This window comes from Ornithorhynchus anatinus, chromosome X5, assembly GCF_004115215.2.
Source record: "Ornithorhynchus anatinus isolate Pmale09 chromosome X5, mOrnAna1.pri.v4, whole genome shotgun sequence".
Classification (NCBI taxonomy): domain Eukaryota; kingdom Metazoa; phylum Chordata; class Mammalia; order Monotremata; family Ornithorhynchidae; genus Ornithorhynchus; species Ornithorhynchus anatinus.
In genome coordinates this window covers 2,002,042-2,025,626 of record NC_041753.1, presented here as the reverse complement: position 1 = coordinate 2,025,626, position 23,585 = coordinate 2,002,042, and the positions used below count along the sequence as shown (strand labels likewise).

The 23,585-nt window shown below is 64.1% G+C and overlaps 2 protein-coding genes across 2 annotated transcripts; one reads left to right on the top strand and one right to left on the bottom strand.

The window, feature by feature from the left end:
* Nucleotides 1-7,359: 7,359 nt before the first annotated feature.
* PSMB4 (proteasome 20S subunit beta 4) lies at nucleotides 7,360-10,565 on the top strand. Its single transcript, XM_007660339.4, has 7 exons — nucleotides 7,360-7,519; nucleotides 8,371-8,577; nucleotides 9,561-9,707; nucleotides 9,800-9,881; nucleotides 9,979-10,095; nucleotides 10,210-10,298; nucleotides 10,402-10,565. Exons 1-7 carry the CDS (start codon nucleotides 7,392-7,394, stop codon nucleotides 10,412-10,414), a joined length of 783 nt encoding a protein of 260 aa, XP_007658529.3. The 5' UTR covers nucleotides 7,360-7,391; the 3' UTR covers nucleotides 10,415-10,565.
* A 1,403-nt stretch (nucleotides 10,566-11,968) lies between these two features.
* Nucleotides 11,969-23,336, bottom strand: POGZ (pogo transposable element derived with ZNF domain). The gene is given in 21 exon segments (XM_029055607.2): nucleotides 11,969-12,252; nucleotides 12,319-13,816; nucleotides 14,168-14,192; nucleotides 14,295-14,407; nucleotides 14,514-14,573; nucleotides 14,689-14,829; nucleotides 15,080-15,252; nucleotides 15,369-15,503; nucleotides 15,592-15,738; nucleotides 15,868-15,968; nucleotides 16,076-16,230; nucleotides 16,317-16,657; nucleotides 16,811-16,917; nucleotides 17,032-17,214; nucleotides 17,323-17,595; nucleotides 17,688-17,796; nucleotides 17,937-18,112; nucleotides 19,051-19,149; nucleotides 19,152-19,181; nucleotides 20,139-20,263; nucleotides 23,121-23,336. Coding segments are annotated over 20 exon segments (4,086 nt in total). The 5' UTR covers nucleotide 20,263; nucleotides 23,121-23,336; the 3' UTR covers nucleotides 11,969-12,156.
* Between the last annotated feature and the right edge of the window lie 249 nt (nucleotides 23,337-23,585).

Sequence of the window (23,585 nt, the reverse complement as noted above, 5' to 3'; positions counted from 1 at the left end):
GTACTTACTATGTGCTGAGCACTGTACTAAATGCTCTCAAGAGTACAATATAACAGAGTTGGTAGACCCACCGGTTCTGTCGCTTGTCTGCTGTGTGACCTTGGGCAGGTTACTTCACTTCTCTGTGCCTCAGTTCCCTCACCTGGAAATTGGAGATTAAGACTGCGAGCCCCTTGTGGGATACGGACTGTGCCGATCCTGATTAATTTGAATCTACCCCAGCGCTCAGTACAGTGCCTGGTACATAGTAAGTCCTTAACAAATACCATAAAACAAAAACAGAAAACAAACGCACAGCCTAGAGGGGTAGACAGGTGTAAATATAAATACATAAATTACGGCTGCGTACATAAGTGCTTTTAGCCGGAGGGGACAGTGATTAAAGGATAGAAATCCAAGTGCAGGGGTGATGCAGAAGAGAGTGGGAGAAGAGGAAATGAAGGCTTAATAGGGGAAAGTCTCTTGGAGATGTGCCTTCAGTAGGCTTTGAAGGTGAGGAGACTGATCACCCGGCTGCATTCCAGGCCGGAGGCAGACGTGGGTGAGGGATCGGTGGCGAGGTAGATGGAATCGAAGTACGGTGAGAAGGATGGCATCACAGGAATGAAATGTGCTAGTTGGGTTGTAGTAGGAAATGAGGGAGGTAAGAAAGGAGGGGTCAAGGGGATTGAGTCATTTAAAATCAACGGTGAGGGCTTTCTGGTTGATGCAGAGGTGGCTGGGCAACCACTGGAGGGTCTTGAGGAGTGGGGAAACATGGACCGAATGGTTTTGTAGAATGGTAATCCGGGCAGCAGAGTGAAGGATGGACTGGAGTGGGGAGAGTCAGGAGGCAGGGAGGTCAGCGAGGAGGCTGATGCAGTAATAAGGCGGGATTAGGATAGGTGTTTGGATTAACGTGGTAGCATTTTGGATGGAGAGGAAAGGGGGGATTTTAGCGATGTTGTGAAGGTTGAACCGGCAGGTTTTGGTGAGAGATCAAATATAGAGGTTGAATGAAAGAGATGAGTCGAGGATAACGCCAAGGTTACGGGCTTGTGAGACAGAAAGGATGGTGGTGCTGTCTACAGCGATGGGAAAGTCAGGGGAAAGACAGGGTTTGGGTGGGAAGATGAGGAATTCTGTTTTGGACATGTTAAGTTTGAGGTCACGGAGGGACATCCTAGTTGATGTCTTGAAGGCAGGAGGAAATACGGGACTGCAGAGAAGGAAAGAGATCAGGTCTGGAGATGAAGATTTAGGAATCATCTGCATAGAGATGGCGGTTGATCTCATCTGTCACACCGCCAACTTCTCAGCCATGTCCTGCCTCTGGCCTGGAACGCCCTCCCTCTTCATTATCCAACAGACGATCCCTCTCCCCAACTTCGGAGCTTTATTAAAATCCCATCTCCCAGGAAGCCTTCCTCAACTAGGCCCTCATTTCCTCTTCACCCACTTCCTTCTCTGTCGTCTTTTTACTTGGATTTGTACCCTTTAATCACCCCACCGACAGCCCCGAAGCACTCTTGGCTTCATGGAAAGAGCCCCAGCTTGGGAGTCAGAGGTCGTGGTTTCAAATCCCGGCTCTGCCACTTGTCAGCTGTGTGACTTTGGGCAAATCACTTCACTTCTCTGTGCCGCAGTTCCCTCATCTGTCAAATGGGGATTAAGACAGTGAGCCCCACGTGGGACAATCTGATAATCTTGTATCTACCCCAGTGCTTAGAACAGCGCTTGACACAGTAAGTGCTTAACAAATACCATCATCATTATCATTATTATTAATGCACATATTCATAATCCATTTACATTGATCTCCATCTCCCCTTCTAGACTGTCAGGTCCTCTTATTTATTTATTTTTTAAATGGTATTTGTTAAACACTGAATTTGTTAATGAATTGTACATCGCCTTGATTCTATTTAGTTGCCATTGTTTTTACGAGATGTTCTTCCCCTTGACGCTGTTTAGTGCCATTGTTCTTGTCTATCCGTCTCCCCCGATTAGACTGTAAGCCCGTCAAACGGCAGGGACTGTCTCTATCTGTTGCCGACTTGTTCATCCCAAGCGCTTAGTACAGTGCTCTGCACATAGTAAGCGCTCAATAAATACTATTGAATGAATGAATGAATGAAAAGCCCAGAGATGTTCAGTGGCTTATCCAAGGCCACACAGCTGATAAGCAGAGGAGCTGGATTAGAACCAGCTAACTAACCAAACTAACTCTCTTCCCCTCTTCAAAGCCCTACTGAGAGCTCACGTCCAGGAGGCTTTCCCAGACTGAGCCCCCTTTTCCTTCCTCTTCTCCTCCCCTTCCCACCCTCCCGCCCTCTGTTCTTCCCCCTTCCCCTCCCCTCAGCACTGTGCATATTTGTATATATTATTTATTCCCGTTTTTATTTTGTTAATGAGATGATTCTATTTATCTTGATGATATTTTGTTTTGTTCTGTTTTGCTTTGCTGTCTGTCTCCCCCGTTTAAACTGTGAGCCCGTTATTGGGCAGGGATTGTCTCTATCTGTTGTCGAACTGTACATTCGAAGTGCTTAGTACAGTGCTCTGCACATAGTAAGTGCTCAATAAATACTAATGAATGAATGAACCCAGGAGCTTCTGACTCCCAGGCCCATGCTCCTTCCATTAGACCTCCCTTCTTCTCTAGACCACGCTACCCATATTGCATTCTCCCAAGTGCTTAGTATGGTGCTCTGCACACAGTAAGTGCTCAATCAATGCGACTGATTTATTAATTGACAACTCCCCCTTGTCAGAAGCCCATTGTTCCAGCCTCCTGCTTCTTTTTCTGCCCTCTCCTTCTCATTCTGGCCCCTTGAAGGAGGTACTTTTTCTCTCCTCCCAGGAGTGGGATAGTAAATGAGACCCCACCCCACCCCGCCTCCACCAGCCGGGTGACTTGGCTTCAGGCATCTGTTCCCACCTGCCCAGGCCTTCTCTGACTAAGCCCTCCTTTCTTCTCCCACTCTCTTCTGCATCGCCCTGACTCGTTCCCTTTATTCATCTCCCCCTCCCAGTCCCACAACCCATGTCAATATATGTTATTTATTTCTATTAACAGCGCTCTCCCCCACTAGACTGTCACCTCGTTGTGATCAGGGAATGTCAGGTTACTGTATATCATGCTCCCCCAAGGGCTTAGCCCAATGCTCTGCACACAGTAAGCACTCAATAAATTCAATTGACTGACTCTCTGACCGACTCCCTCAGTTTCCTCTTCTTCCCGGCCCACTGGTCCGGCTTCCCAAGACCCTGGGAGTTGGCCACCACCCAGCCCGGGGTGTGTGGGACATGGGGGGGACGTCAAGGGGGATGCCAGAAAGCCAATTCTCCTTCCCGTCTCCGAAATGCCCCTGCCTGGGTTGGCTGACTGTGAGCCTGTTGTGGGAAGGGATTGTTTCTTTTTATTAGCTGTATTGTACTTTCCAAGCGCTTAGTACAGTGTTCTGCACACAGTAAGCACTCAATAAATACGATTGAATGCATGAATGAATGAAAGTCACATTCATTGTGGCAGAAGATTCATTCATTCATTCGTTCAATCATATTTATTGAAGTTATCTCCTGGGTAGGAAATAAATAATAATATAGAACACAGGCCTTTCATTCATTCATTCATTCAATAGTATTTATTGAGCACTTACTATATGCAGAGCACTGTACTAAGCACTTGGAATGTACAATTCGGCAACAGATAGAGACAATCCCTGCCCAATGACGGGCTTACAGTCTAATCGGGGGAGACAGACGGACAAAAACAAGACAAAATAATCATGATAAATAGATGGACACCTCATTAACAAAATAAATAGGGTAATAAAAATATACACAAATGAGCACAGTGCTGAGGGTAGGGGAAGGGAGAGGGGGAGGAGCAGAGGGAAAGGGGGCTTAGCTGAGGGAAGGTGAAGGGGGGAAGGGGGAGGGAGCAGAGAGCGGAGGGGGATCAGAGGGGGAACAGAGGGAGCAGAGGGAAAAAAGGGGGGAGCTCAGTCTGGGAAGGCCTCTTGGATGAGGTGAGCTTTAAGTAGGGATTTGAAGAGGGGAAGAGAATTAGATTGTCGGAGGTGAGGAGGGAGGGCATTCCAGGACAGCGGGAGGATGTAGGCCATGGGTCGACGGCGGGAGAGGCGTGGACGGTGAGGAGGCGAGCGGCAGAGAAGCGGAGCATGCAGGGTGGGCAGTAGAAAGAGAGAAGGGAGGAGAGGTAGGAGGGGGCAAGGTGGTGGAGAGCCTTGAAGCCCAGAGTGAGAAGTTTCTGTTTCATGCGGAGGTTGATAGGCAACTACTGGAGGTTTTTAAGAAGGGGAGTGTCATGCCCAGAGTTGGGATGATGATGATAATGATAAGATAATGATGGTATTTAAGCACTTGCTATGTGCCAAGCACTGTCTGCTCTCTTATTCACCCCACACATCCAATCCGTCACCAACACCTGCCGGTCTCACCGTCACAACATCACCAAGATCCGCCCTTTCCTCTCCATCCAAACTATCATGCTGGTACAAGCTCTCCTAATATCCAGGCTGGATTATTGTGTCAGCCTCCTCTCTGATCTTCCTTCCTCCTGTCTCTTCCCCACTCCAGTCTATTCTTCATTCCGCTGCCCGGATCATCTTCCTACAGAAACGCTCTGGGCATGTCACTCCCCTCCTCAAAATCCTCCAGTGGTTGCCTATCAACCTGCGCATGAAACAAAAACTCCTCACTCTTGGCTTCAAAGCTCTCCATCACCTTGCCTCCTCCTACCTCACCTCCCTTCTCTCTTTCTACTGCCCACCCCGTACACTCCGCTCCTCTGCCGCTCACCTCCTCACTGTCCCCCGTTCAGGCCTATCCCACCGTCGACCCATGGCCCACATCCTCCCCTGTCCTGGAATGCCCTCCTTCCTCCCATCCGCCAAACTAATTCTCTTCCCCTCTTCAAAGCCCTACTGAGAGCTCACCTCCTCCAGGAGGCCTTCCCAAGCTAAGCCCCCACCATTTCCCTCTGCTCCTCCTCCCCTTCCCATTCACGCTTCTCCCGCCCTCTGCTCTTCCTCCTTCCCTTCCCCTCAGCACTGTGCATATTTGTATATATTATTTATTACCCTATTTATCTTTTTAATGATGTGTATATCTCTATGATTCTATTTATCTTGATGATGCCTGCGCCAGACTGCTTGTTTGGTTCTGTTCTGTTTTGCTTTGCTGTCTGTCTCCCCCGTTTATACTGTGAGCCCGTTATTGGGCAGGGATTGTTTCTATCTGTAAACGAATTGTACATTCCAAGCGCTTAGTCCAGTGCTCTGCACATAGTAAGTGTTCAGTAAATATTATTGAATGACTGAATGTTCTAAGCACTGGAGTAGATACAGGGTCATCAGGTTATCTCACGTGATGCAGTTAGAAGGATTTAGGTTCTAATCCCAGCTCCTCCACTCTCCTGCTGTGTGACCTTGGGCGAATCAGTTCGTGTCTGTGTCTCAGTTCCCTCATCTGTAGAATGGGGAATGAAGACTGTGAGCCCCATGTGGCACAGGGATTGTGTCCCAGCTGATTAGCTTGTATCGACCCCGATGCTTAGAACAGTGCCTGACACACAGAAGATACTTAACCAATACCATTATGATGATGATTATTATTCATGGTAATTATTACTGTGAATAAAGCATATGAGAAGCAGCATGGTTCAGTGGCTCCCTTCTCTCTTTCTACTGCCCACCCCGCACACTCTGCTCCTCTGCCGCCCACCTCCTCACTGTCCCTCGGTCTCGTGTATCCCGCCGTCGACCCCGGGCCACGTCCTCCCGCGGTCCTGGAACACCCTCCCTCCTCACCTCCGACAATCTAATTCTCTTCCCCTCTTCAAATCCCTACTTAAAGCTCACCTCCTCCAAGAGGCCTTCCCAGACTGAGCTCCCCCCATTTTTTCCCTCTGCTCCCTCTACCCCCCCAACCTCTCCACAGCTAAACCCTCTTCTTCCCCCTTTCCCTCTCCTCCTCCCCCTCTCCCGTCCCACCCCCTCAGCACTGTACTGGTCCACTCAACTGCATATATCTTCATCACCCTATTTATTTTGTTTAATGAGATGTACATCACCCTGATTCTATTTATTTGCCATTGTTTTTATGAGATGTTCTTCCCCTTGACTCTATTTATTGCCATTGTTCTTGTCTGCCCATCTCCCCCGATTAGACTGTAAGCCCGTCAAAGGGCAGGGACTGTCTCTATCTGTTGCCGATTTGTACATTCCAAGCGCTTAGTACAGTGCTCTGCACATAGTAAGTGCTTAACAAATACCAACATTATTATTCTTATTATAACAAGAATAATATTGTTGGTATTTGTTAAGCGCTTTATTATAAAGCCAGTGGGCAATCACTTAGGGAGTCCCATCAGCCCATTTTCTTTCAGGATAGCCAGTGTGGCGAGAAACTCGAGGAAGGTGGGAAGGTTGCCACCGACCTCTCACCCTGCCTCTGGCCTGGAACGCCCTCCCTCCTCAAATCCGACAGACAGTGACTCTCCCCCCTTCCAAAGCTTTATTGAAGGTACATCTCTTCCAGGAGGCCTTCCCACACTGAGCCCCCCATTTCCTCAGTTCCCCCTGCCCTACACCCTATAGCACTTGGGTATATTTATTTATATATTTATTTATATTGATGCCTGTCTACTTGTTTTGATGTCTGCCTCCCCCCTTCTAGACCTTAAGCCGGATGTGGGCAGGGATTGTCTCTCTTTATTGCTGAATTGTACTTTCCAAGCACTTAATGAGTTGGTATTTGTATTGGTATTTGTTAAGCGCTTACTTTGTGCCGAGCACTGTTCTAAGCCCTGGAGTAGATACAGAGGAATCAGGTTGTCCCACGTGGGGCTCACAGTCTTAATCCCCATTTTACAGATGAGGAAACTGAGGCCCAGAGAAGTGAAGTGACTTGCCCACAGTCCCACAGCTGACAAGTGGCAGAGCTGGGATTCGAACTCATGACCTCTGACTCCAAAGGCCGTGCTCTTTCCACTGAGCCACAGTGCCCTTAACAGGAAGCGCTTAATAAATATGAATGAATGAATGAATGAATGAATGAATGAATGAATGAATGAATGAATGAATGAATGAATGAATGAATGAATGAATGAAGGGATGGCGTGTCAATCCATTGAACAAAGCGGGCCGGGATCCGCCCCAGTCTCCGGCCGTAGGCCACACTCAAAATGGCGTCCAGACGAGGTTTCCATTTCCGGCGCCGGGGCGGCGAGGCCACTCTCAAGATGGCGCCCCCCGGAGGCGGCCTCTGACCTCCCCAAGAGGGCGGCCCCCGGCCGGCGGCGCGCCGGAAGTGGAGGCGCCACCGCTTCCGGCGCGCGCCGGGCCCGCGCAAGCGCAGTGTGTCCCTTGCCCACCGTGACTAAGATGGAGGCCGCGCTGGAGGCGCCTTGGGGCCTGTGGGCCGCCGGCCCCGCTCCGGGACGCTTCTACCGCCTCCCGCCGGCACCGGCACCGGCGCCGGTCAGCGCGGGGAGCCCCTTCACCCGGACACAGTGAGTCTTCGGGCCCCGGGACGGGGACGGGCGGCGGGTCTGGGGGAGGGGAGGCCCGTGAGGGACTGGAAACCGTTAATAATAATAATAATTATTATTATTATTATAATGGCATGTGTGAAGCGCTTACTCTGTGCCACACACTGTTCTGAGCGCTGGGGGAGATGCGTGGTCATCACGTTGTCCCCCGTGGGGCTCCCAGTCTCCATCCCCATTTTCCAGATGAGGTCACTGAGGCCCAGGCAGGGGAAGTGACTTGTCCAAGGTCCCCCAGCAGACATGTGGTGGAGCCGGGATGAGAAGAATAATAATAGAATAATAATAATACCAACATTATTTCATTATTATTATAATGGTGTTTGTTAAGCGCTTACTATGTGCCGAGCACTGTTCTGAGCGCTGGAGTAGATCCAAGGTGATCAAGTTGTCCCACGTGGGGCTCACAGTCTTAACACCCATTTTGCAGATGAGGTCACTGAGGCCCAGAGAATAATAATAATAATGATGGCATTTGTTAAGCGCCTACTATGTGCAGAGCACTGTTCTAAGCGCTGGGGAGATACAGGGTCATCAGATTGTCCCACGTGAGGCTCCCAGTCTTCATCCCCATTTTACAGATGAGGTAACTGAGGCCCAGAGAAGTGAAGTGACTTGCCCACAGTTACACAGCTGACAAGTGGCAGAGCCGGGATTCGAACCCGCGGCCTCTGACTCCCCAGCCCGGGCTCTTTCCACCGAGCCGCGCCGCTTCTCGTCAAAACCCTCCTTCCCCTCAATCAGTCGTATCTGTTGAGCGCTTACTGCGTGCAGGGCACTGGTCTGAGCGCCCCCTCCTCTCCTCCTCCCTCCAGGAGCCCCATGGTGACCGGAACCTCCGTCCTGGGCGTGAAGTTTGACGGGGGCGTCATGATCGCGGCGGACATGCTGGGCTCCTACGGCTCCCTCGCCCGTTTCCGCAACATCTCCCGCATCATGCGCGTCAACGAGACCACCGTGCTGGGCGCCTCGGGCGACTACGCCGACTTCCAGTACCTCAAGCAGGTCATCGACCAGATGGTGTGAGTGGGCCCCGGACCCTCCCCCGTCCAGCCGCGCCGGAGGAGTGGAGACCGTCGGGGGCTCCGGGAGGAGGGGACGGGATGTCGAAAGGGGAGGGTCTCTCCGGAGCACGGAGAAGCCCCCGGCCGGCGTTCCCCGATCGGTCTGTCGCTCCCCGCCCACCGGTCCTCACCCGTCTCGTTTCCCCCTGAAATCCCCGCCGCCTCCGGGAAGGCTCCGGCTCTAAAGCGGGTTGTCGATCGGTACCGCCCTTCATCCCGCGATGAAGCCGCTCACGTTTCCGGGCTCTGGCTGGCATGCGTGTGGCTTGCGTCCATCAGTCGCCACCCCCCACGCTCTCCGACTTCCCCGTGCTACCGGAAGCTCCGCGACCAGTCCCTTCCTCAGTGTCCGGCCACGGTATCGGCGTTGGCCTCCTGTCTCTCCCCGCTCTGCTGCCCCGATCATTCTTCTCCAAAAACCTTCAGCCCTTCTGTCCCCCACTCCTCAAGGACCTCCGTCGGCTGTCCGTCCAACTCTGCATCCCACAGAAACCCCCTCACCGTCCTCTTTAAGGGACGCCCCCTCACCGACCCGGCCCACACACTCCGCTCCTCTTATGCCAGCCGACCCTCCGTACCCCGATCTCGCCGCCGGCTCCTCGCCCGCATCCTCCCTCCGGCCCGGGAGGCCCCGTCCCTTCGTCGCCGCCAGGCCCCCCGGTCTCGCCCTCCTCAAATCCCGTCTCTTGTGAGAGGCCCGCCCCGACTACCCCCTCGTCTCCTCCACCTCCCGAGGCTCCCGTGTACTCGGCTCGCTGGGGGCGGGGGGTCCGTCCCTGTCGTCAGCATTCCCTGCCGTCCGTCCCCCGTAAACGGTCAGGGTCTCCCGGCTGGGTTGTGGGTGGCGTCCACTCCCCGGCGCCCACTGCAGCGCCGAGCGCCCGGTAGGCGCCCGGGCGGGGGCGCCGACTGATTGGCCGCGCTGGGACTGCCCGGGACAGGATCGACGAGGAGCTGCTGGGCGACGGGCACAGCTACAGCCCCAAGGCGCTGCACTCGTGGCTGACGCGAGCCATGTACAGCCGCCGCTCCAAGATGAACCCCCTCTGGAACACCGTGGTCATCGGCGGCTTCGCCGACGGACAGAGGTCAGTCTCCGGGCGGCGGCGGCGGCCTCCGCCCTGTCTCCCCGCCCCGGGCCCCAGCGGGGGCTGATCGGAACCCCCTCTCCTCCCACCAGTTTCCTAGGTTACGTGGACATGCTGGGCGTGGCGTACGAGGCCCCCTCGCTGGCCACGGGCTACGGGGCCTACCTGGCCCAGGTGAGTCGCAGGGCCGGACGGCGGGGGGAGGGCGGGTCCGGCCGCGGCCTCCCCGGTCCCTCCGACGACCCCCCTTCCCCGCTCCGATGGCCCCCAGCCCCTGCTGCGCGAGGCGCTGGAGAAGCAGCCGGTGCCGAGCCAGGCGGAGGCGCGGGAGCTGGTGGACCGCTGCATGCGAGTGCTCTACTACCGCGACGCCCGCTCCTACAACCGGGTGAGGGCCGGGCTCCGCGAGGGCACGGGAGGGACGGGACGGGACGGGACGGGAGGGGAGGGGAGGAGGCCGCCGTCCTCCAGGGTCTCACCGTGGGCCTTCTCCCCGCTTCAGTTTGAAATCGCCACGGTGACAGAGAAAGGGGTGGAGGTGGAAGGGCCACTGTCCTCCGAGACCAACTGGGATATCGCCCACCTCATCAGGTGAGGAGCGGCGGGCGGCGGCCAGGCTTTCTCCGGGATTGGGGGGACTGGCGGGGTGGGGGGCGGTCACCTAACCTCTCCCTTCTCTCTCCTTCCTTTCCAGCGGTTTTGAGTGAAGTGCCCCCTTGCTTCCCCCACTACCCCCCACCCCCTCGACCTCCCCGAACTGGCTCCGCGGCCTTGCCCGTAGCCGTCGGCCGCGCGCGGTTTTTTGTTTTCCTTTTGCCTTTTGTAAATCGATCTCTGGGAAATAAACTCTTCCGGCCACCTGCGCCTCTAAGCTTTGTGGTGGGTGAGCAACTGGCTCCCCGCCCCCTTTCGGGGGCCGGGGCGGGGGCGTGATTTGCTAAGCGCCCGGGGAGAGACAAGCCGATAGGGCTGCACGGGGTCCACACCCCGCGAGGGGCTCACGTCGACCTTCGTCCCTAGCCGACAGAAGCGGTGAGTGCCCAGGTGCCGGCAGTGGTGGTGCCCCCGCGGGGGCTCCGTCGGCGGAGCGTTATCGACGGAGCGCCGGAGCGCTAACGCGGGGAGGGGACGGGAGGGGGACCAGGCGCCCGACGAGCTTAGGGGCCGGCGGAGGCGGGGCGGAAGGGGACGCGGCCGAGGTGGCCCCACGTCCCCCGCCCCTCCCCAATAAAGAGTCGGCCGGGTAGAGATCGTTTCCCCTCGCTTTATTAAACGTTCCACATCTGTACACTCCCAAGACAAACCGGTTGCGGGGGGCGGGGGGTGGGGGAGTCGGCCCGGGTCAGGGTGGCCGGAGCCCCCCCGGCCCCCTCCCACCGGGAGGAAGAACCGCTGTTTGCTCGCTAGAAAACCGCCGCCTCCAACATGCAAATCGTATAAAAGTCGTGTGTGTGTGTGTGTGTGTGTGTGTTTACCCAGTTTGCTTCCCCCCCTCTGGGAGCTGGCAGTGAAAAAGTTAACGGGGTTCACAGGGGGATCCGGGGGGGGGGGGGGGGGGGGGCACACGGGCCCCCCCCCACCCCCATTTTGGGTGTCTGTTCCAGGGTTGACGACAACCCCCGCCCGGCCCCGGCCGTGAGGTGAGGCTCCCCCCTCACATTTTGGCTTGTGAAGACGGAGCCCCCTCCCACCCCCTCCCCGTCCCACCCCCATTCTGAAGGCGACCTGCGCGAGGGAGGGGAGGGGGGAAGAGGGGTGGGCGCGCCTGGAGCCTTTTCATTTTTTTTTTTTTTTTGTCTTTTTGCCCGTTTCTGTATAAAACGTGTTAAGACCACGATGAAAAAAAAAAAGTTTTTTTTCTTTCCCTCTCATTTATATATATATATGTATATATATATATATATAAAACATACCGTTCGTCAGCTACATAATCTCTGTCTCTGCCTGTCTCCCCGGTCCTGGGGAACGGTGGGGCTCACATTGACACTGGTTAGATAGCAACATGCCCAGAAGGGTTTCGGCCGCACGATTAAAAAAAAACAAAACTATGATACAGTCGAGGTTGGGGAGAATCGGGAAGGGTGGGGGGGGGATCGAAAGCCAAGGCTTCACGCACGATAGTTTTTTTGTTTTTTTTCTCCATTTCTCGGTTTTTGTCGGAAAAATACCAAACACAGTGATTCAATTTTTTTCTTTAAAAAAGAGCCAAAAAAAACAAAAACAAAAAAAAACGCCCCCTCCCCCGGCCCCTGGCCCCCGGCCCCTGGCCCCCGGCCCGGCCGGCCGCGGCAAGGCCTCCGGCTTCCACGCGGGGACGATGCCCGGGTGGCGCGAGACGGGGTGCAATGGGGGGGGCGGGGAGAGGGAGATGAAAACGTCCCCGTCCCGTTCCCCGCCCCGTCCCTCCCGGGGTCCGGCCCCCCTCCCCGCCCCCCCAAGGCCCCGGCGCTCAGATCTCCATGAGGTCCAGATCGGCCTCCTCGAAGCCATAGAAGGACTCGGTCTCGCTCTCGCCCTCAAAGAGCTGGTGCAGGCTCTCGGGGTGCTCGGCCGCCGGGCCGGGCCCGCCCCCGCCCCCGCCCCCGCCCCCCGCCGGTCCGGCCCCCGCGGCCGCCTTCTCCTCCGGGCCCGGCCGGGGCGGGGCGGGGGCGGAGCGGGCCCGGCGGGCGTTGCGGGTGTTGCGGGCACCGACCAGCTGCAGCTGCCCCTCCAGGGAGGCGATGAGCTCCTCCTGCATGTCGGCGTTGCGCCTGGGCGAGCCGGCGGCCCCGTCGGGGCCGGGCAGGACCCCGGCCACCAGGAAGGACTGGCGCACCAGGTCCGGGCAGTCGCCGATGACGGCCACCGCCTCGGCCAGCCAGCCCAGCACCAGCGGCAGGAGGGCGGCCGCGTCCCCGGGGCCCTCGCCCAGCTGGCGCGCCCGCTCGCGCCACTTCTTGTGCAGGAAGCTCTTGAGGGCGCGCTTGATGCACACGTCCAGCGGCTGGGCGCGGGAGCTGCAGCCGGCGGGCACCACGGCGGGCAGGGTGCCGCAGCCGCCCAGCAGGGCCAGCACCTCCTCGGCCAGGTGGCCGCGGTGGCAGTCCAGGACCAGCAGGCCCTTGGCCGGGCCGGGCCGCCGCTGGCCGGCCGCGTGCTTCTGCCAGACGCGCTCGGCCCACAGCTCCATGAGCTCGTCGTCGCCGTAGCCGCCCTCGCGGGCCTCCAGCAGCAGCCGCGGGCCCGGGCCCGGCCCCCGGCCCGGCGGCTCGGCCCGGCCCCGGTGGAGGACCAGGGTGGGCAGCAGGCGGCCGTCCGCCAGGATGGCCAGCACCACGTCGCACCAGGGCTCGCCGGTGCCCACCGTCTGCAGGGCGTTCTCCTTGCGGTCGTCCCCGCCCAGCAGCTCCGCGTCCAGGAAGAGGGAGACCTCGTCCACGGCCGCGATCATGGCCGGCGCCAGGGCCTGCGTGCGCACCTGCCGCTGGACGAACTGGACGAAGAGCCCGGCGCTCTCCGCCACCTCCTTGGGCAGGGCGTGGGCCACGGCCCGGCGGGCGTGGGGGCTCAGGTGGTGGCGCAGCATGAAGCGCACGGCCCACTCGTACGAGATCTTGAAGCCGCCCTCCAGCGCCCGCCCGATCTTGGTGGCCTTCTGGAAGAGGGTCTCCTCGTTGACGGGCAGCTGCTGCTCGCGCTGGGTCAGCACCCACTCGGCCAGCTTCTCCTCGGCCTCCAGGCTCAGGTACTTGCCCTCCAGGCTGTCCCCCTGCGAGGCCTGGAAGCGCCGCAGCCAGCGCCGGATGCGCCGCTGCGGGTTGCGGAAGTGCTCCGCCGCCTGCTCCGTGGTGCAGCACAGGGCGAACAGGACCACCCGCAGCTTCTTCACCGACAGCTGCTCCTTCTTGGCCCCGCCGCCCGCCGCCCCCTCCGGCCCCCCGCTCGGGCCCTCGCCCCCCTCGGGGCCGGCGGCGGGGGCCGGGGCCGGCGGGGCGGGGGCGGCCGCCGGCTCCCGCGGCTCGGGCGGAGGGGGCGGCGGCGGGGGGTTCACAGTGGAGACGCGGTTCGGGGGGCAGGCGGGGGCGGGGGGGTAGGGGGTCTTCACGCCCCGGTCGGGGGCCGCGCCGTGCCTGGTGCGGGGAGACGAGAGGGAGGGAGGGAGGGAAGATGGGGGGGAAGAGGTTGGGAGAGCAGCCTCTTGAGCCACGGGGAAGCCTCCAGCCCCGGGGAAGGGTTTCCCCCATCCCCTCCCGGACGAGACAACCCCGCCCCCGGCCTCCCTACGAGGCTGAGGGGAAGGGGCAACTGGGCCCTGAACGGTTCCCCCGCGGCCCTTCCCCCGACACCCCCGGGGCCCTGATTCTTCCCGGGGCTACCGGTCTACAGTGGCTGGCTGCCTGCCTTGCCGCCTGCCCACCTCCCGCACAGAATGGAAAACTCCTCAAGGAAGGGACCCCGTCTGGGGGGAGGAAGAGGGTTACCTCGAATGGGCCATCCAGGTGGGTCCTGGGGACGGAAAACACAGTCCGAGGTCAGTCCCGGCCAGATCCGCCGCCCGGCCCCGCCCTCCCGGGGAGCGGGCCGGCGCCCGGCACGGGGCCCACTCACCCCGCAGCCGGAAGGTGCTGGACTGGTGCGAAGGGTTGAAGACCAGGTGCTTGGCCATGGCGTCTCCGACCGAGGTGACGAAGAGGCAGGAGGAGCAGGCCAACACGACCCCGCTGGTCCCGGCGCGGAGGAGAGAGACGGGACGGCCCGCCGTTTAGAGCCGCCTCGCCCCTCCCGGCCCCCGCCGCCCGCCCCCCCTCACCCGCCCAGGGCCCTCACCTGGCAGTAGAGTTTTTAAACAGAGCCAAGTACTTGGGACTCTTCCGAGGAACGTGATTGCTGAAAGACACGATGGCGGGGAAGGTGTTGGGGGGGAACACGCACGCCCGAGTCAGCCTGAATCGTGAGGGGGCGGGTCGGGAGGAGAAGGGAGGGGAGAAGAGGAGACACCCACTTGATCATGTGGTTGGCGTAAGCGCGGGAGCAGCAGGTGCTGTAGCGGCACAGAGAGCAGTGCACGTAGGTGGGGAAGTGGTTGGGGAAATCCGGGATCTCGAAGCTGCATTCCAGGCAGGTCTGCCGGCCCATGACGCTCCTGGGGGGCGTGGGGAGAGGAGGGACGGGACCAGGGGACACCCCGTCAGCCGGGGGGGCGGGGGCGGGACCCCCTCGCCTCTCCCTTTGGGCGGGCCGGCAGAGGGCCACTCGTGCTCCCTCCCCAGGGCCCCGGCCTAGGGGAGCCGCCCGCCCCGTCCCACCCCCGGCCATCCCGGGGCCGACTCTGAAGGGACCGCCCCCAGCCCCGGCCGCCGGTCGACCCGCCGGCCCGCCGGGGAGGCACTGACATCTTCCTGACGGCTCTCTTCTGGGCGCTGCGCTGGAAGGGCGGGTAGAGGAAGATGGGCTGGGGGTCGGTGAGCGTGGCCGGGGGCGCCGCCTCCTGCAGGCCGCCGGGAGGCGTGTCGGCGGAGGACAGGGGCACCGTGCGCGGCTGCCCCCGGGAGGCCCGGATGGTCACCTGCGGCGCGAGGAAGGGGGCGGCGGGTCGGGGGCGGGCGGACCCTGGGAGGGGCCCCGCCGCCCCGCCCGCCCGCCCGCCCCGAGGCCCGGCCCCGCCCGCCCCGCCGGCCGTACCTTGGTGCCCGGCTTGAGCCCCTCCAGCTGCTTGGGCTTGCGGAAGGTCTTGTGGTGCTGCAGCTTGTGTTCGATCTTGTCCTTGGCGAAGAGGAACTGCAGGCGGCACTTGTTGCAGTGGTAGACGCTCTTCTTCTGGGGGAGAGAGGCTCGCGCTCAGCGCCCGCCGAGCCCCGGCCCGGGCCCGCCCCCCGACGCCCCCCCGGGCCGGGCCGGGGGTTACCTGGTGCCTCATGAAGTGCTGCTGGAAGGCGTTGCCGTTCTTGAAGACCTTGAGGCAGTAGGGGCACAGCAGGTGGCGGGTGTCCTCGTGGATCATCCGGAAGTGGCTGTCCACCTCCGAGTACAGCGACGAGCGGTACTGACACACCTGGGGGGCGGAGAGGCGGGGGGGGGGGGGGGGGGAAGCGGCGGGTGGGAAGCGTCCCGTCCGTCAGGAGACGGTGCCCGGGCCCACGCGGCCCGCCCCCGGGCTCCCCCGGGCCCCCCGGCCCGGTACCTGGCAGACGTAAGGCATCTCCCCGGGCTTGTGCGTGTCCTTCATGTGTTGCAGGAAGAGCGGCTCGCTCTCGAACGCCCACTCGCAGATCTTGCACTTGGCTGAGGGGGCGGGGCGAGGACGACACGAGACCCGGGTCACGGCCCCGGCCACCCTCCCTCCCTCCCTCCGTCCGTCCGTCCCCCCGGGCCGCCCGGCGGGCACTCACTGGTGGACTCGTAGGGGCTGTGCACGCTCTCGAGGTGGCACTGCAGCTGGAAGGGAGTGGTGAACTGGCGATAGCAGTGCTGGCAGGCCGTGTGCACGTCCACCTCCCCGTTCTGCTGGTCCAGCTCCACGTGGTGCTTCATGTGGTTCATGAACCTGTGCCGGGTGTGCGGGGGCGGGTCAGGCCCGCCCCCAGCTCTCCCCGGCCCCCCGGCCCCTCCGGCCCCCGCCGGTCCTCCTACCGGATGTTATTCTTCAGCCGCTTGGTACAGTGGGGGCAGCGGAAGGAGGTGGGCACTTTGGGGAAGCTGAGCAGCTGGCCCACCTTGCCGCTGTCGCGCCCGTAGTAGAAGTCGTCCACCAGCATGATGAGCTTGCTCTGGGCCCCGTCGCCCGCAGCCTCGCCCCCCGGCTCGGGCGCCCGGGCCGGGGGCGACAGGGCGGGCGCGGGCGTGGAGGCGGCCGGGGGGACGCTGGGGGCCGCCTTCTCGGGGGACGGGGCTCTGGCCGGCGGCGGGAGGCCGGGCTCCGGGTCCAGGGACTTGCCTTTCTTCAGGAACTCCACCATCTCCGGGCAGCAGTACTGCGAGGGGGCGGGAGGACGGCCGCTGGCCCCGGGAGCCCCCTCCGGGCGCCGTCCCGGGGCCGCCGGCCTCCCGTCTCCCTCGGCCCCGGGGGGGGCTCCGCCCCGCCTCCCCTCCCCCAGGGGCCAGGGGCTCCCCCCGGCGTCACTCACACACATGTGGCCTCGCAGGGCTTCGGTGACGCGGAACTGGGCGTTGCACCGCGGGCAGACTTTCCGGCCGCCGTCCTGGAGGTCGAAGGTCGGGATGGGAGACGACACTGCGAGGGGAGGGAGGGAGGAGAGAGCCGGTGGGCGGGTGTGGCCCGGCTTCCTCCCGGAGCGGGGCTGGGGAGCCCGTGGAGGGGGAGGGAGTGGGGGCGTTGGGGGGGTACCTTTCTTGGCCGAGCCCTCGGGCCCCCCGGGCCGCTGGGAGCCGTGGGCGGGGCTGCTGTTGGGCCCGGGGCTCTGACCCAGGGACGGCACGGTGTGCAGGGTGTTGACCAGCTTGGCCACCTCGTGGCTGTTCTCGCTGGCCACGCTGGCACGCTGCACCGTGACGAAGCTGGCGACGCTCACTGCCGAGGGAGAGGGCAACGGGGGCACTGAACTGGGCGGTGAGAGCCGCCCCCTCCCCCCCCGCGACCCCCTCCCGATCCGCCCACTCCCCGCGGTCCGGGCCTCACCTAGCTTGGGGTTGGCGGGCGGGGCGGGCGGCGGCGGGGGGGGCGGCGGGGGCGCCAGGGGCGGCCCGGCGGCGGAGGTGCTGGGGGTGGACTTGGTCTGCTGCGCCTGGGTCTGCGGCACGGTGCTGCGGATGGTCAGCGTGGCCGGGATGACCGTGGTGAAGGTGTTGGTGGCCGGGCGCACGGGCAGCGAGCCTCCGGGCCGCACCTGGGCCACCTGGGAGAAGACCTGGGGCACGCCGACCGTCGGCTTCACAAACTGCGTCCCCGGCGCTGGGGCGAGAGACGGGGAGGGAGCTGGGGTCAGCCGGCCGGGCGGGGACCGCCGGGAGCGGGGCCGGGGGGGGGGCGGGCCGGACCCTCACCTGGCACCAGGGTGATGGGTCTGACCGTCTGGCCCTGCTGCACGTTCAGGACGATCCCCACCTGGTTCATGGTGTTCTGCACCGGCCGGACGTTCCTGACCGGGAACCCCTGCGGGGACCAACGGCGAGGGCGGCCCGTCGGGCGGGGGAGGGAGAGGAGGAGGGAGGGGCCGCGCGCCGTTCGCCGGCGGGGGCGGGGAGCCGCAAGGGGGTCCGGGGCCGACTGCCGGCCCGGCCCCACCCCCTCACCTGCGTGGTGATGAAGATGGGCTGGGAGGTCACCGGCGAGTTGGTCACGTGGTTGGCGTTCTGCATGACCTGGACGGGCCGCAGCACGGGCTGGGTGACCATGGCGCCCAGCCCGGAGGCCGGGTTCTGGGCCAGGATGAGCGGCTGCCCGCCCGGCTGCACCAGGGGGTTGCCAGCTGGACGGGGAGAGGGCAGGGCCGTCAGCGGAGGCCGCGGGGGGGGGGGGCCAGCCGGGCCCTCCCCTCCCCTCCCCGGCGGACGGAAGCCCCGGGGCCGGCCGGAGGTCCGGCCGGCCGGCCACCTGCTCCCTCTGGCCGGGAGCCAGGAGGGAGGGTTTCCCCGCCAAGCCAGCGCCCCCGGGACGGGAGAGGGGGAACGCCGGGCCGACGGGAGCGGTGCCAACGGGGCCATCCCTCCGCGGCCGCGAGCACGGCCGTCCTCGCCGGGCCACCTGGCCCCCCGTGGCCCGAGCCCGCCGGCCCTCCCCGCCCCCTCCCGCTCAATTCCCAGTTCCCCGCCGCTTGGCTCTCGGCCGGCCCGAGGGAAGCGCTCGTTAATTATCGGGCCCCAGGGCCAACGGGAGGCGTGGGCGGCGGCAGCCGGCCGGGCCAAGGGGCCGCCCGGTCTGCCCGCCGTGCGGGGCCGGGGTCAGCGGGCCTCCGCCAGGGCTCCGTGGGGGCGGGCGGGCGGGCTGCCAGGGACCTGCGGGCGAGGGCAGACGGTGCTTTATCCCGCCCTCTGGGCTCAGCTCGGTGCCGGCCTCACCCCCCTCAGGCCTGAGGGGTGGGTGGGCTCTGACTGTCAGGTGAGGAGGGTCGGGGGGAGGCAGAGAAGGGAAGGGGAAGGGACAGACGGATGGGGAGACACACACATACACTCACACCACACACGCACGCACACCGCCCCCCCGGCCTCTCTGAGTGCAGCTCCCGTCCCCGGTGACCAAGGCGGACACTAAACCCCAGGGACCACGTCTCCCTCAGCGACCCTGGGGACCCTCCCGATCGCGGCGGGGCAACGGGACCTGCCGGGCCTCGGTCTCCCTCCCTCCTCGGCCGGGTGGCACCTCGCGGGACCCGGGAAGCGTCATCTCCGTCCGCCGCCCCCGTTTTACCACTGTTGTTGGCGACGAGGGTGACGAGCGTCTTGGCGCCGTGGCCGGGGGCGGTCGCGGACAGGAGGGCTCCGACGGGAGCGTGGGCCACGACGGGCAGGGGGCCGGGACCGGGTGCAGGCTGACGGACACTGGCGGGGGCGGAGGGGGGTGAGGGAGGGAGGCGCTGGGGAGCTCGGTCACCTGCGGGGAGCCGGGCCGGCCGACCCTCACCGTCCTCACCCGACATCCTGGGGGCCGCGGAGGGCCGGGCCGGCGGCCTCGCCCGAGACCCTCCCCGCTCCGTCCGCACTCCTCCGGGACCTGCCGATATTCCCAACCGCGCGGATCCCCTCCGACGCAGACTCCCGTCCCCCGAAAAAGACCCGTTTCCTCCTGGCCACCCCATGCCCCCACCCCCCGGGGAGGGGCCCTCCTCCCTGGGGGCCCTTCTCCTTCCCCAGGGCCAGCCCCGGTCACCTGGCGCTGTCCTTCCCTGGCCCCCTGAGCGGTCCCGGGTCCATCGTGACCCCCAGACGCTGTCACCCCCACTTTGTGCTCGCCGAGGATGGTGCCCATCCAACGGTGACGGGGCCCCAGCCGGCTGCCACGGTGGGCTCCGACAGCGGACGGCAACCGGACCCATCCCCCCGTCCCCGTCCCGTCGACACTCCCAGCGGGCAATCCATCACCAGCACAGTCATTCAACGTTCAGGGGACGGGGTGAGGAGACACCGAGGGTGGGGCAGATGGACAGAGGGGATGGAGGGAAGGGGGGGGAGGGAAGGGGGCGGGGCAGAGACACCAGGCGGCCCTGGGTGTCGCGGACCGCGCCCTCGCCCGGAGATCGTCACCGAAGCGAAGCCGGAGAGGGTACGGGGGCCGCAAGGGCCCTCTCCTCTGGCCCCTCGGAGCGGAAGCTCCCGGCGGGCCCTCCTCCATCGCTCCTCCCCGGGACCGCGAGCGTCTCGAGGGCCAGAGTGACGTCTCTTCCTTCCCCCGATGCCCGGCCCAGTCCGGGGCCGCCACCCCTTTCCCGGGTGAGCTCCCGGGCGAGCGCCGCCACCGTGACCCACTTCCCGGGGCGGGGGCGGACGGCGGTGGGGCACCTGTGGCCGTCTTATCCACGGAGTTGTAGTCCTCCACCACCGAGTCCTCGATGACATCGCTGATCTTCTGCCACGGCTCCAGCTCCTCCTCCTCGCACTCCATGAACAGGTCGGTGTCCGCCATGCTGCCGAGAAGACGGGGAACGCCGACCTTTACCCCTCGCCCCCGCTTCCCCCCGCCCCCCGGCGAGTTGGTGGGGGACGGGGCAGCAGAGCGGCTGGGGTCCCTTCCATCGCGGTCCCCCCCGAAACCACCCGACCCACGCCAACCCACCGTTACTGGCCGGCCTGACCGGTCAGCCTGGCCGGCCTGCGTGGCCTCTGACCTGCCCCTCCCTGCATTTCGCTTTGTTTTTAATAGCATTTGTTAAGCGCTTACGGTGTGCCGGGCCCCGTACAAAGCATTGGGGAGATACAAGCTAATCAAGGTGGACACAGTCCCTGCCCCATGTGGGGCTCACACTCTTCATCCACATTTTGCTGGTGCAGGGAAGTGAGGCCCAGAGAAGTGGAATGACTTATCCAAAGTCACGCAGCAGACAAGCGGCAGGGCCGGGATTAGAAACCAGGACCTCCTGACTCCCAGGCCCGGGCTCTACCCTCTTCGCCCTGCCCCACGGAAGGCGGGGGGGGGGGGGGGGATAGCGGGGAGGGTGTTCGGGGGGGCTGGGGTCTTGGGGGGCCCCGGCCAGGGAACGCTCGCCCTCCAAAGGGGACCAGGGGCAACGGGTCCCTGGCCCCTCGCCCCGAGGATGGAACTGGGGTGGGTCCCCGTGGAGTCACCCCACCATCCTCCGCCAGCCTCACCCCACCAGGCAATCAGGGCCGAGTCTCCCGGCGCGACCGGTCACGGCGCCTGGCTGACCGCACAGAGCGACCGGGGAGGCGGACGGGGGTGGGCAGCGGCATGCGGTGATGGACGGGACCCCACGGTCGGCACCCCGTCCACGGCGGTGCCACCCGCCCGTGCCGGGAGGCCGAGGGTGCCGGGATGCCGCCGGAAACCTCGGCCGCCTCTGGACCGGCCCCGGCGGGCAGAGCCGAGACTCGAGGCCGGCCACGGACGCGGCGGCCCCTACGCCCGCCGTCTGCCCCTACGCCCGCCGTCTGCCCGTGTGGACCCCCTAACGCATCAGCACCCCCCTCCCACATCGGACCTGCGACCGAGGCCGTCCGGGGATCCCACCTCTTCCCAGTAAATCATTCAATTTATTCAATCGTATTTATTGAGTGCTTACTGCGTGCGGAGCACTGGGCTAAGCGCTTGGGAGAGTACGATACAACGACAACAGACACACGCCTTCCCTGCCCGCAGCGAGCTTACAGTCTAGAGAGAAAGGGGGGGAACCAAGGCAGGAGAGCCCAGCACGCACATGGGCGCGTGCGCTCCAACGCCAACCCCGCAGGCTTCCACCGGCGTCCCGTCTCGGGCGAGGCCGGCGTCCCGAGCCGCCCCGGGTGTCGCTCGCGCCCGTGCCGTGGCCCCCCGTCCCCCCACACATCCCGAGTTCCCACCCCGGAGCCCATCCATCCCCAAACCCATCCCGCCCTCTGAGGCCGCTCCTCCTCGTCCGCCCGGGACCCCGGGGGCCGGACGAGGCCGGGGCGCGACCCCTGCCATCGCCCCGCCCGGCCCGGGGGGTCGGTCGGGCCGCCCTCGCCGGGGCACCGGGGTCGTCGGGGCGGATCCGGTGCCCGTCCCACACGGGGCTCTGGGTCTACGGTGGAGGAGCAGCCGGGGTAGCGTTTCCCCGCCTTTCGGAAGAGGCCCCCGGTCACCCGGTCCTCGTGCCGGGCGGGGGGGGGGGGGGGGTCGCGGGGCGGCTCTACCCATTCCCATCCCGGGGCCCCCGAGGGGCATCCCGACCCTGACCCCTGACCCCCGGGGCTTCGGTGGTCCGGAGACAATGCCCGGAGACAATGCCGGTGGCGCTCGGTTGGGGCCGGGGGGGGGGGGGCGGGGGGACGACAGCAGCGCACACACGTGCGGGGCCCCCGCCCGGGGGCGTTGGAGGGGGAGGGGTCGGCGGCACACCCCGGACCCCTCCTCACACACACACACACACGGAGGAGGGGAGGCCAGACCCCCCCCCCCCCTCCCGCGGGAGGCGCCGCGAGCCCAGAGAAAATAGTCCCCGGATGAACATGGCGGGCGGCGCGGCAGGACACCGGCCGAGGGATCCCTCGGCCCCCTCCCCAAATCAGCGCGCGGCGGGGGCCGCCTCGCCCGGGGGGGGGGGGGGAAGGACCCCCCCTCCCCCAACCCCCGCAGAGCCGGGCTGCTCTCCTCCGCCCCACCCCCCTCACCACACCCCCACACCCCCCCCACACCCCCGCCGCGCGCGCGCCCCTCCCCCTCAGCGCGTCTCGCGCCGCCGCCGCCTCTCTCTCTCTCTCTCTCCCCCTCGGCCCCGCCCCCTGCTTCGCTGAGGGACGCGCACGCGCACGCCTCCGCGCGCACCCGGCCCGGGGACGCCGCCGCCGGCCCGCGCTGGCTCTGTCTGTCTGTCTGTGTGTCTGTCTGTGCGCGCGGCCCCCAAACGAGGGGGGGGGGGGGGGCAGTTGGGCTTCCTCGCGAGAGGAGGGAACTTAACCCTTCTGCAGCTCCCTCCCTCCTTCCCTCCCTGCGCGCGCGCTCCCGACGGGGAATGCGCGTGGTGCGCGCGCGCCCCGCCCCCCTCCACACACACACACACCCCTCCGCCTCGCTCGCGCCTTGGCTCGTGGCGGGTGCGCGCGCGCGCTGCCCGCCAACCGCCTCTCCCCCGCCCCCTCCCCCCCGCGCGCACACACACACACACACACACCAACCGCCGCCGCTCCGCATACTCCCTCCCCACCCCCCCCCCGGCCGCACACCTCCTGCCTATTGTTTGGCCTCCGCCCGCTCCGCCAACCGAAAAAGATAACGGAACCCGCCACCGGGGTGGGGGGTGATGGACGCCCCGGGGCGGGGGGAGGGGACGGTTAACGCTCACTCACCTCGCGCCGCCGCCGCCGCCGCTGGGTGTCTGCCCTGAGAAAGGCGCCGTCGCCTTAAAGGGACCTCGCACCCCGGTGGAGGAGGAGGAGGAGGAGGAGGAGGGGGTGGGGTTGGGGGGCGGGTAGCCGGCGGAGCCTCCGAGGGGCGAGAGGAAGCGCCCCCCTCGGGCTTGCGGGGGGAAGGGCGTTGTGTTTTGGTCTGGGGCTGGGGGAGGGATTTTGGGGGGGGGTCTGTTTTTTCTTACCCTCCCCCCCAGAGAGGAGGGAGGGGGGGCAGGGGGGAGGGGGAGGGGGGGAGTCGCCGAAGAATCGCGGGCTCCGGGTCCGGGGGAGCGCTGGCGCGGGGGAGAGGCGAGCCGACTCCCCCCACCGACCCTCTCGCCCCGCGGAGGGAGACGGCGCGCGTCACTTCCGCCCTCCCCCCAGCCCGGCCTCCCCATTGGCCGGCCCGCCCGTGACGTCACG